Raw genomic sequence first — 12,233 nt, forward strand, 5'->3', positions numbered from 1 at the left:
ATGATGGGCCGAGTAAAACCGTCCCCCTACCAGGTCGCGATCTTCCGCCTGGCGAGCCGCTCGCTCTGCTGCCGAGCCACGTGGGCGGACCGAGCGATGAACAAGCGGCAAAAGTAAACACGCGCGGGGGGCTGGGCAGCGGCACGAGCGCTCGCGGTGCCGTTCTTACGACATCCATCACAGCGGCGGTGACGGCGGCGGCGGCATTCCTCCTCCGCTTCGGACGTTCCCCGCAAAAAGCTCTCCCCACCAAAAAAACTAAAACTTCACGTGAGCGGATATGGCCGGGGCTGTGGCTCGTTTGCCTGACGCAGATTTATGGAACGGAGCCAGGCAAAGGTTCTGCCGGTTCCCTCGCAGAAAGATAAAAGACTCGCGCGGCGCCTCGGGCCAAGCCGCGCTCCGTGTCGCTCCAAGGCGTCAAACGCCAGCCAGTGCCACATTTTTTATTTTCCACTGCGCAACCGAGCCATGCCGGGGCCATTCCAAATAGGCCCGGCGTAGCTCGGAAAGGTAAAGCGTTTTTTTTTTTGTCCCATTGCAGAAGCCGTGCCGTGCCGATGACATCACACGTATCTGTGTGTGTGCATGTGTCGTTATGGCCAACACCAGTGACGAATATCTGAACCGGTCCTGGGCCTCACCTAGGTCGACTCAGCCTCAAATGAGTACCCGGTGCGGTGTAGAAACATCGCCACTGGGGAGACAAAGGCGGCCGGGCGTGGTGTTGGCCACCCACCCCCTCGTGTGCCGTGCCGGCCTTTATAGGTGCTCACTAACAGCAATTGCCCCTACAGTATGTTAAGGCTACACGGGGGATCTTTGTCCTTGTTGAACTTCTTTCGCACCGTACGTAGCCTACCGTGCTAATCGGATGTGCGCGGGGGAAGGACAACAACACGAAACGCACGCAAAAAAAACCTAACTACTTGCGTAGGTGGCATGCGGTTGGGCTGGGCAGCTCTCAGATGCCATTTCGGGTTGCCGAGTTGGTCGTGGGGCTTTTTGTTGCCGTTGCATACTTCACCACGCTGGTCATCATGGGTTGGTGAAGTGGCTTGGAAGAAAGGGGGAAGGAGGGGGCGGTGGTGGAGGGGCGACCAGGCCCAGTTCAATAACAAGGACGAGTATGTATACAATAGCTATCCACTCACAACGTTGACATTAAAATACTAAATTAAAAATCTCTATAATCATTAGTGCTGGGAAATTGATTTTTTATGAAGTGTAGGCTCCAATTATCTGATACGGCAGGGTCAGCCACTATTCTCATGCAGCATGGGTAGGTTTGAAACATGCATGGTGAAACACACTCACACAAAGATAATTAACCCCTAGGTAGCCTTTCTAGACTGGTAGGGCAAGTGCTGTTAGCTTCTATTTCACGCCTGCACAATGACCGATGGGGTGGTATGTTAAGAAATATACCCAGCCGCCTTTGTCTTCCCAGTGCTGATATTCGTACGATGCCGATTTGATACAGCGGAGCTTTGGATATTGCTCGCAAACGATATTAGCCGAGGGCGGGAATCAAACTTGGGTCACCAGGTCCGTAGCGCGGCGTACAAATTAACGCCGCGCTACGATGTGGAACGAAGAGCTTGGGGCGATTGTTGGCGCCGGCTCCTCAGCTCTGCCTCCCTGTCCGTCCGTCTGGTTGTGTTGAACTTCTTTCGCACCGTACGTAGCCAACCGTGCTAATCTGCGGTTCCTCCCGAGTCATTCTCTTGCTCTCAACGAGTTAACGAACAATGCATTGGCTCGTCGGCAGCAGCAGCGTGTTACCAGTTGAAAATAACTAATTAATTACTCGCCCTTTTCCGCGGGCTGTTGTCTAACAAGAAGGGGTTTGCACCGCCGTGCGAGCGTTTCCGACAGATACTCTCGGCACAAGACGCGTAACAACGCGCCCGCGGTCACACTTGTCTGCAGACGAGGGGATGAGTCACCGCGGCTAAAACGAAAGAAACCTCAACACTAACCGATAGTGAAAAAATATATATGTAGAATACAATTTTTTTGTCGGAGGGGGGAGCTGGAAGACAAAAAAAGAGACAAGATTTTTACCGCAGAACAGATTCGCCGAAAAACTAAAAAAAAATGTACACCAAACTTTTCTCTCTTGTTAAAGAATTGGCCAAAACAAAGCAATGAATCCTGGGCCCACACACGGCCCGGCATCTCAGGGGCTCCCTTATTACACCCCCCCCCCCCCCACGATTGGGGCCTCGTGATCGCCGCGAACCGGTGGGGACCCGCGTGTGCAATCCGCTCGCCAGCACTCCGCGCCCCTCACTCTCAAATGACAGGTGAGCAGGCTGTCGATATGGGGGGGGGGGGGGGGCTAATTGCTGCGGAATGGGTGGGGGTGGGGGAGTCCCTAGGAAACAAACAACGCGCCCCACGTCTCTCCCGCCTCCCTCAAGTGAAACGGTCCCCGGCCACGCTGCGTTATTGACAGTATCGACACGTGGGAACAATGCTGATATATACGACCGCGCACACGCTCGTACACTCGCGCACGCGCCTACCCACGGATCGTGTGGGTGTACGTGAACGTGTGTGGAGGAGCGGCGGCGCAGTGGTTAGCGCGCTGAGCCGAGTTGAGACGATTATCTGAACCGGTCCGGGGCCTCCCACTAGATCGAATTAGCCTCAAATTGGTGCGGTGGTGTCAAGTTCAGCATTGGGTAGACAAAGGTGGCCAAGCGTTGGGGCTGACCTCACCGCTCGCTCCCTTAGGTTCCAAACGACCACCTGTCGTGGCTTGTCAAGCTTTTTCCACAGCACCTTCAACTTCAGGACCACCCTCCGTCACATTCGCCACCCTCGCCGCGGGGGTTTCCGCTCGTTACGACCCCGACCACCGATCGTAAAGCAGAGCGCCAAACTTGCACCGCCGTTAACGAGCGGCGAGGGCGGCGGAGAGGGGCGGGTGTCGTGGGGGGCGGGTGGGTGGGAGGCATTTGGGAAGGGGTCGGGAGGAGGAAGGGGGGGGGAAGAGTTGCCGAAACGATCGATCGAGTCCGAACTTTCCCGGGGCAGAGAGTAAACACGTAAGAGCTGACAAACGGCCGGCGGCGGGATGCGCGGACGAAGAGGTGGGGGGCGTGCCGGTGACGGACGAGGCGCCGAGCGCATCGCGATGCCTCCCTCTCCTTCGCACGCCAGCGAGCGATGGGTTTTCTCCTGGCGCTCCGAAGTGTTCTGGGGCGCGGACACTTCGGAGGTGCCCCGTGTCTCCGCTCGCGATGGCGCCGGGTGTGGTGTTAGCCGGGCTCTCCGATGATGGTTGCTTTTGGGCTCAACGAATTATAATCACGCTACGAAGAACAATCATTCACCAAGGGTCCCAATGCGCGGTGTAGAAGACACGACGGGAAACAGATGCTCGGCATGGCAAAAAACCATGGACCTAAAAACTAAAATTCGGCTGAATTCTTGCTAGAATTCTATAAAGTGTATAAAAAGTTTTCTTCAGACCAGTTTTTTTTTTAAGTCCACAGACTCAGAGTTGCTGAGATCTCGTGGGAAGAGAGAGAAGAAAAGAGAGTTGCAAAGTCTGGGGACTACGTGGGAAACGGCTCAGTTGCCCATCGATACGTTGGCAATGGTGCACAAGGCAGCAACAACAACAAACTCAACACATTCGTCAATAACAACAACAACACCATGTGTGGCCTTATAAGTTTAAAAAAGAAATATTTTATAAAATCGGCGATTGCCTGAAATGTCACCAATTAAAAATGTTTCCTTTTAAGGGCATGCATGGTGGTGTTGATGAATGTGTGGAGCTCGATTTCGGGAGGTGGCCCCACTGAATCCAGTTACCCGAGGAGGCTCCCCAGTGAAACGTCGGACGTCGCGTCAAAACGGCATGCGGCGCAATTTTTTACAGGCATGCAGTGCAGGAAACCGGTTCGCCTGGAGAAAACCCACGAGCCTTCGAGAAGATAACGCTGACCAAGGAATCTCCTTGCTGCACCGAGTAAAGAGGCCCGAATCTGCTGATGAGCCTACGAAGGTTGAAGCCGGCTCAGAGTTTGCCCGATTTAACGAGTCCTGCTCGACAACATTGATCGGGGGAAGAGCGATCGACCGACGGGTGTAACGCTATATTTTACGCGTCGAGACAGATTCCCTGTCTAGCGCCGCCGCCGTGAAGTGTTTTCGGGTCCGTCCTACGTCCTTCTCAGCTCCTGAAGAAGCTCCCACAACACGCGGAGTGAAACGTCGGACGACGTGGTAACAGCCCCGGTAGTAAAAAAAAAAAAATGGAACAAAAATCGCAAATTGGACGGCAGGTGAGCTAACCTGCGGGATCGCGATCATTTATGTAGTAAAAACAAAAACAAAAATCCACGCCTGTAGCACCCGTCCGCCTTTGACGACGGCGCCCGCCGGGTGATCGGGAGGATGATGTGGTATCGACTCGGGCTTGGTGCGCCGCGGATCCAGTAAATGAAAAGCGTAATTTACTAAAACTCATCGACCCCCTTCGTTCCGGCGATAAAAAGCCGAAGGCGTGCCCCGGCCCGACAAATATAAATCCCGCCCCGGCTCTCCGGCATAATTCTATTCCGCGCGATCGATCGGACCCGCAGCACTAATCAGTCATCCATAAATATTCGCCGATAAGAGAGCGGCAAGGGAGGGAGGGTGTTCTTGGTGGGGGGGGGGGGGGGGTGGGGAGGTCCGACCGTGATCGTGGGGTGCGTACGCGGAGACGGAACGCCCTCTGGAGCGCGACCGATGGTGCCGGCGGAGGGGTGACGCGCCGCCGTTATTGCTTGCGTCGCGACGAGCGACGTCTCAAATTTCCCGCCGCCCTGCACGCCCCGGCGGTTAACGCCAGGAGGAGGTTGGAGGACGGAAGAGGCCGGGGTCAGAGCCAGCCGAGCAGTAAAACCTGGGTTGCAGTCCGGATTTCAGCCGCCTGGAGTTAAACCGTGTTTTCACTGATACCAGATTCTCCGGCTTTCTAGGGTGCAATTTTTAACCCTGTAGTTGAAATGAAAAGTTGGGAGTGTGACTTGTAAACACGGTAGATGTGTGTCTGACCAGTAGGGAGGCTAAAAACCCAGAGACACGAGTTTGACTCAAGCTCGTGACGAATAAAAGTGGCGATTATCTGAACCGGTCTTGGGCCTTCCTGAGGTTAGCTCCCGAAATAAGTACCTAATGCGGTGTATAAGAGCATCAGCACTGGAGAGGCAAAGGCGGCCGAAGGTGGTGTTGGCCACCCAACCAATCGTGTGCCGTGCCAACCCTCCATAGGTTCTCGCTAGCAGCACTTGCCCCAACAGTTTAATTCCAATCGGACTCTCGGCAAAACTATCCCCATCTCACTCTCGTGACCGTGACCTCATCGCCCCCCCCCCTCCGCCCGCTCCCCCACCCCCTCCCCCCACCTCGTTTACTTTGCCCTTTTGCCCCCTACGTTTGTACGGCGTCTCGAGACGCTGCAGTCGACATTGAGGCGCTTTACGAGTTATAAACGGCGATAATAATAATTATCGCCGTGTTATTTATTACCCCCATTACCGTCTCTCGCTCCGCGATCGCTGGAATCTCGCGAGCCAAGCAAGCAGGCAGCAGGGTTCTCCCGGAGCACGTCGATTGGACCCCCCACCCCGCCCCTCCCGGGTCACCACGACCCACTAACCCCCCCCCCCCCCGACCACATCTCATCGTGCTTTAGCTCTCGGGAAGAAGCCGCCACTTTCCAACCTCGCAAATCTCTTGCCAGCGAACGTGCCGCTCCTTGATTCCTAACCGTCAGTGGCCCCCCCCTGGCCCCCCCCCCCGGCCCCCACGGCCCCCCGAGGCCGACAAGCCGAGCCCGGCAAGTGAGACGCGGTGTTCCTAGGTTACCGGCCGGCGGGTGGTCGCTCGTGGGAATCGGGAGAAGGGGGGGCGCGGGCGACGATAATTTCCGCCCCCTCCGCCCCCCCTGTTCGTGTCGGCTCAGGGGAAGGCCTGTTTGGTACAGGCCCCCCCCAAGGAAGCACGCGGTGGCAGTAGCCAAGGCTCTTCTGCCAGCGGTGGCGTGAGCAAGGCAATCGCGGGGTCTGCGCCTCTATCTGTGACGGTGCAGTCCAGTGCGCAGAAGCACTCGCCGCCTGCCGACGGGCGGCACGAGCGCGTGCAATTGCAGGCCCGCGCCTCGACACGTGTTTGCACTGCGTGCTTATTCTATTTGCCTTGTGCATTGTACGTACGTACGTATGTTGAACTTCTTTTGCACTGCACGTAGCCAACCGTGCTAATCGGAGGTGCAGGGGAAGGACAATGAACTAAACACAAAAAGCAGTTCCAAAGGAATGAGTTTTCAATCCGGATTATTTTAAAGTGGCATACCTCCAGTGGCTCACTAATATCGGGGGGGAAGAGCATTCCAGATGGCCGCAGAAGTGATTTAGTGAGCATCTTTTGTTCGATGGCTGGCCATGCTACCTGATAAGAACTGTTGCCGAAGAGCGTCAATAATGACGATGACTACACTCCACTGATGAGTGGCAATAAAGATGGAACAACCTGTTATCATCCGCACACTCATCACTTTGTGTCCCTTCAAGAGGCCATGGGTAAAGACCGTGAGACTGTGCTGATGAGCGGTAATGATGACGAAACCTCTCCCATCATCACCATCATCCGTCAACTCATTAGCGATGATGGGAGCCCGAATGAATCCCCCATCACGGTGCTCATTCTTTAGCCGGTATCGCCACATCGTTCAGTCCCAATCCGTTTCTCATTTATCTCCCTTACTGCCTCTATCCTCCGCACACTCGGGGCCTGCATTCCCACTCGCCCTACCACAGAGAAAAGTCTTCGTCGCAGAGGGCGGTTGGAGGGACGTTTAACTCTCAGGGCGGGAATTTAGCCAAAGTTCACGCGACGGTTACATTTTTTGCACGGTCATCAGTGACCGGCCGGAGACGATCTGCTCATGGCACCTGGGGGGGGGGGGGGGGGGGGGGGCAGGGGGGACCCGGATGAACCACAGGCAGTAGCTGAGAACCCAGAATCGAACCCAGGGTCTCAGTCGAACAGGCTCGGCCTCTCACCTCTGAGCCATCCGACCATCGTTGGTGCATTGTAGCGCCCTAGTGGCTGCAGGCATCGCGTGGACCAGGCTGGGACCCTCGGCTGAGACCCTGGTTGAATCTGCCTCGCCTGGTATACAGGAGGTCGTGGGTTTGATCCCGACCCTGACGCCTGCTGTATAATTTGAAGTTTGCGTGTCTCTCTCCTCGTGGTCATGTGAATTTTTCTCCGAGTCCTCGGGTTTTTCCCTCCGCATTCTAGAATCGACATCACACGTTTAAGAGTATTTGGCCGCTTTAAAATTTCCACGTGACGAGTCACTTCATCGAGCTATTATTTGTGATAGCCAAGTCGCTTATGAAAAAAAAGGCTGTGTAGCCCAGTGGGCCTTACCTGGTAAGATAAAAAAAAAATAGTTTAAATAGTTTATAGAATCGCTGTGGCTGGGCGGGTGGCTCAGACCCGGGATGAAACCCAGGAAACTCGGGTGGTGCCCGCACGGCCTCTCGGAACTCGGAGGTGCCCGGGCGCCTCAACGAATTAACAAGGAAGAAAAATCACGCACAGACACGCGTGGATTACGTAGACGCTGGCGACAATTAACGGTAGCGCTCGCGCCTGGGCCGCGATGAGACGATGAAGCTGTGTCAGGGCTGGGGGGGGGGGTGGTCCATGTGGCTGGTCTTCTCTCAGATAGCAAAGCAACTTCACACTTGAGAGCATTGTTCGTATTGGATCAACGCTACGAGAGTGAATGAATGGCCCCCCCCCTCCCCCCCGCCCATCCCCCCCACCGTGACAAACAGACGGACGGGCGGACGGACAGAGCAAAAGCAGCCCTGGTGACTTGGAACGCGTTTGAAAAATCGAACGGGGCATGGAGCAGCCTACCTGTCTCGCTCCTCCGGCACTTGGTCCACGGGTCCTCTCTGCGAACAAAACCAACAAGGGAAGGGAGAGACGAGAAGTGAGAGTCTCATCAATAATGGAGTCCGACGACTTACGGCGATGGCGCTCCAACGCTCACCGTGGGCACACACTCGCCCGGCGCTTTTCACCCCGCGTCGCATCTCGCCCGCGCAAACGTCGTCGATTACATTTATTTTCTTTGTTCATTTTGAAATTACCCCAAAGCCGGGTGGGGGACGGGGCGGGGGAGGTGAGAAGGTTGCCGTCCATTAACTCGGAGAAACACACGGTCTCGCGTTTAGGGCGGGTGGATACGCGCGTCGGCTCCGTAACGCAGTCCCTAGAACAGCAGCAGCGTCCCGGCCGTGCCGCCAGGGATACACGGCGGCGACAGTCGCATCCAGCCGGGACGGATGGACGTACAGACGACGGACAGATGATGGACAGACGGATGGACAATGGACGGTTGAAGGACGGGCAACGGACGGACATACGTGATGATGGACGGACATATGGACGATGGATGATGTATGACCGACGGACGATGGACAGATGCATGCTGCGTTGCAGCGCCACCGCCACGGGGAGAGGGCAGGGCATTTAATAAATGACGGCGTGCACTTGAGCAATTGCTTCATTTTCGATCGTGTCTTTAATTGAGTTTCAAGTTCTCTGTGTGTGTGTGCACGCACATTTGCGTGTAGCTGCTTTTACGCCTAAAAGTCACGAACGAGCTTCAGTCGCCATTATAATAATGAATTAACATCTACTTAGTCGTCTTCCGTAAGTAAAATAATTAATCGATCACGGAAATGTCATACTGCCTGTTGCAATTACTTTCAGACTTGCCTGTTGCGAAGCGAGCTTACAATAAGTGTTCCCTGTTGCAAGCGAGCTCACGACAAGCCTGGCCTGTTGCAAGCAAGCACACGACAAGCCTGGCCTGTTGCAAGCGAGCTCACGATATGCCTGGCCTGTTGCAAGCGAGCTCACGATAAGCCTGGCCTGTTGCAAGCGAGCTCACGACAAGCCTGCCCTGTTGCAAGTGAGCTCATGACAAGCCTGCCCTGTTGCAAGTGAGCTCACGACAAGCCTGCCCTGTTGCAAGCGAGCTCACGACAAGCCTGGCCTGTTTGCAAGCGAGCTCACGACAAGCCTGGCCTGTTGCAAGCGAGCTCACGACAAGCCTGGCCTGTTGCAAACGAGCTCACAACAAGCCTGCCCTGTTGCAAGTGAGCTCACAACAAGCCTTGCCTGTTGCAAGCGAGCTCACAAGTGTTCCCTGTTGCAAGCGAGCTCACAACAAGCCTGCTCTGTTGTAAACGAGCTCACAAGTGTTCCCTGTTGCAAGCGAGCTCACGACAAGCCTGGCCTGTTGCAAGCGAGCTCACAACAAGCTAGCCCTGTTGCAAGTGAGACAGGGACAAACGTGCACTGGGCACAAACGAGAGGCCGCGACCGTGTTTGGCGCGTGCCGTCGACGCGGGGCGCGGGGATTAACCCGGCGCACTGCGACCCATGCTCAGGGGTCGCGTGCGGTGCAATTAGGGCTCTGTGTTTTTACCGCGCTCCGAGCCAAGTCGACAGCAGCCTCCGCCGATTTGAAGTCGAGCCTCGAGGCGTCCCGTTAAGTCTGGCTCGCCCAACGCAGTCGAATGATCGGTCAAGCGCTCCGCGCCGCTAAACTTCGGCGCGAGTGGCGGCGCAGCCGCCGCCAAACCGATGTTGTAAATTTGATTTGGTGCCGGGCACTGCCGCCGCTGCCGCCACTGAGTTGGCAGCAGCGCACAAGCGCAGTTAACGAGACCAACACACACTGTGCCGACTTAACAGGAACAATAAAATATAAGGCACGCGCGGTCTTCCTTGGCGCACTGCAGTCTTGGACGACGTCACTGAACGATCTCGGTCCGCGTCCACCTCGTTCGGAACATGAGCTTCCACCTCGTTCAGACCGTGAGTGTCCACCTCGTTTGGAACGTGAGCATGCATCTCGTCACGGGCGGCCTCACTTCGCCCTTGTCAACTCCAATTAAAAACTCTTTGTTGACGATTTTTACCGTCGCCCATTGTGTTGAATGGCCCAGCGGGCGGGCGGCTCGCAATCGGAAGGTCGCAAGTTCAAATCCTGTTTGTGGGGGTTGACTCAGCCCATAATCCCTCTGGGGTCGATACAACTAAAAAATAATTTGTAGGGACGTCAACAATGCTGTAATATGGAGAGACTTGCCCCCCCCCCCCCCCCCCTGCGATAGGAATGTGGTATTTCCACCGATGGCTCAGGGCTGTATACACAATGCTCACATGTAGAGCGGGAAATACATTTTTAATTTTAACAAAAATAATTTGTGAAATTAACACCGGTGGCATCTGGTACGCAGCAGGCCGCCCGCCCGCCCGCCCGCCCAGCGTAGGCGAGGTACACGACCTCCGTCCAGGTCGCGGAGAAGGTAGACGGACGGACGGACGCGTGGATATGGCCGACGAATGAACAGACGGATGCACGGACGGACGAATGGACGAACCAACAGACATCGAAGTACAGATAGATGGACAGATGGATGGACGGTGAAAAACGTTCGGACGGACACACCGACAAGTGGACGGATGGCCAGATGGTTGGACAAATAAAATGAATGGACAGATGGATGAAGGACAAACAGATGGAAAGACAGACCGATGGACAGTTTGACGAATAGACAGACAGAGGGTAAAATGTATGTATGGACAGTCGGACAATTGCACAGATGGACTTACGGATGGACGAATAAATGGACACACAGACGGACGGACGACGACACGTTTGTAGGCATGAACCACGGGGTGAGATGCGTCGTTTATTTGAGGAGATGAGGCTGATGAGGTTGGCAAGATGAGGTGGTAGGATGAAGTCGAGGCCGACCGACAGAATCCGGGCTGGGAGAGTTCGCGGTATCACGCACGCACACGCAGATCCGCTCCGACTTTTGCGGTTTTCTCTCTGCCGCCGTCCGCATCAGAGTTCTGCACGTGCCGTTTTTTTTTATTGTAAATCAAGGACCCAGAACACAAAGTAGATTCCAAAGAGGAGGAGGGGAGGTGGGGGAGAAACAGCAAATTGCGTGTTACAAATCCTGAGCCTGCATGTCGCTTATAACCATCTCACCAAAGTGTGGAATTATCTCTCCGCAAAAAAACACGATGCCCTTAACGGCGCGTTAGATGAGAGCCTCCCGCCGGGCCGTGGAGTCGCGTGGCCCCAGTGAGCACCGCGATGTTGGGAATTGCTTTGGGTACCCGGTCTTGCCGTTGATGCCCATGTTTTTTTATTTTACGATGCCGATTGTTGGTATTTGCACTCCCACGAAACAACTCGCCGAGAGAATCACTCATCATCCCTGCTCGCCTAATGCGAGTGACATTCTGTCACCACGTCCTCAAACTCCTCCTCCATCTCCTCCATCTCCTCCATCTCCTCTACCTCCCGCACCTCTGCCGTCGCCTCCACCACCACCTCCTTCCTCCTCCTCATCATCTGCCACCTCCTTCACCGCCCCTCCGTTCCGCAACCCGAATTTCGCGAGCCAGCGCGCGAGCCCGTAAACTTACCGCGAATAACGACCGAAATATTTAGATTGCAAAATAATATTATTTATATGAATGCACATATATCGTACATGTAAAATAACAAATATGGATTAAATGAATTTGCTGAGCGAAGCTTCTAACGCGCCTTTGGCCGCTATATTATTTTGACAGGCAAGGCGCCGCTGCGCCGCCAGGCTCGCGTTTCCACTCCAAAATAAAACTTTAATTTGACGGCTGACGCTGCATTAAGTTGATGGGACGTGACGCGCCGTGGCGATGAGAGCAGCGTTCGTTAGCGGTGGTCGTTCCGGCCACGTGGATGGGGGTGTGGGGGCTGCGGGTGGCGGGGATGATGGGGAGGGGCGGCACACATAAGAGGGTGTTGTTGGCGTTGCGAGAGAGGGGGTTATAAGAGTGGCCGAATGAAGCTGAGCAAAAAAAAAAAAATCATAACTTGAAAAATTCACCCCATCCGGGGGAGTTGACGTAACGACACCAATTACACAAAGCGATTTAGATTCGAGACTTCACAAAAGGGGACAGCGCATTTGGTATTCTCGCAGACTTTGCAATGCAAAGCGAGAGGGACGCGCTACGTCTCGCAGGCCGTAGAGGCGTCGCAGTCGGGGGCGGTGTTGCCACGTGGTGGTTTTTATTTTTTTACTCTTCCCCCAGTCGGGTGCTTTGCGAGCGATTCGTCAAACTCG

General features: G+C 55.1%; 1 protein-coding gene across 4 annotated transcripts in view; it reads right to left on the minus strand.

The window, feature by feature from the left end:
• CNKSR2 (connector enhancer of kinase suppressor of Ras 2) overlaps nt 1–12,233 on the minus strand; it is a 191,898-nt gene that overhangs the window by 31,345 nt on the left and 148,320 nt on the right. For all 4 annotated transcript variants that reach the window (XM_078878248.1, XM_078878247.1, XM_078878246.1 and 1 more), the window contains one exon: nt 7,942–7,979. In XM_078878248.1, the coding sequence (XP_078734374.1) occupies nt 7,942–7,979 (38 nt within the window). The remainder of the gene's footprint in view (nt 1–7,941; nt 7,980–12,233) is intronic.

Source organism: Lampetra fluviatilis, chromosome 50 (assembly GCF_964198595.1).
Source record: "Lampetra fluviatilis chromosome 50, kcLamFluv1.1, whole genome shotgun sequence".
In the NCBI taxonomy this organism is placed as follows: Eukaryota; Metazoa; Chordata; class Hyperoartia; order Petromyzontiformes; family Petromyzontidae; genus Lampetra; species Lampetra fluviatilis.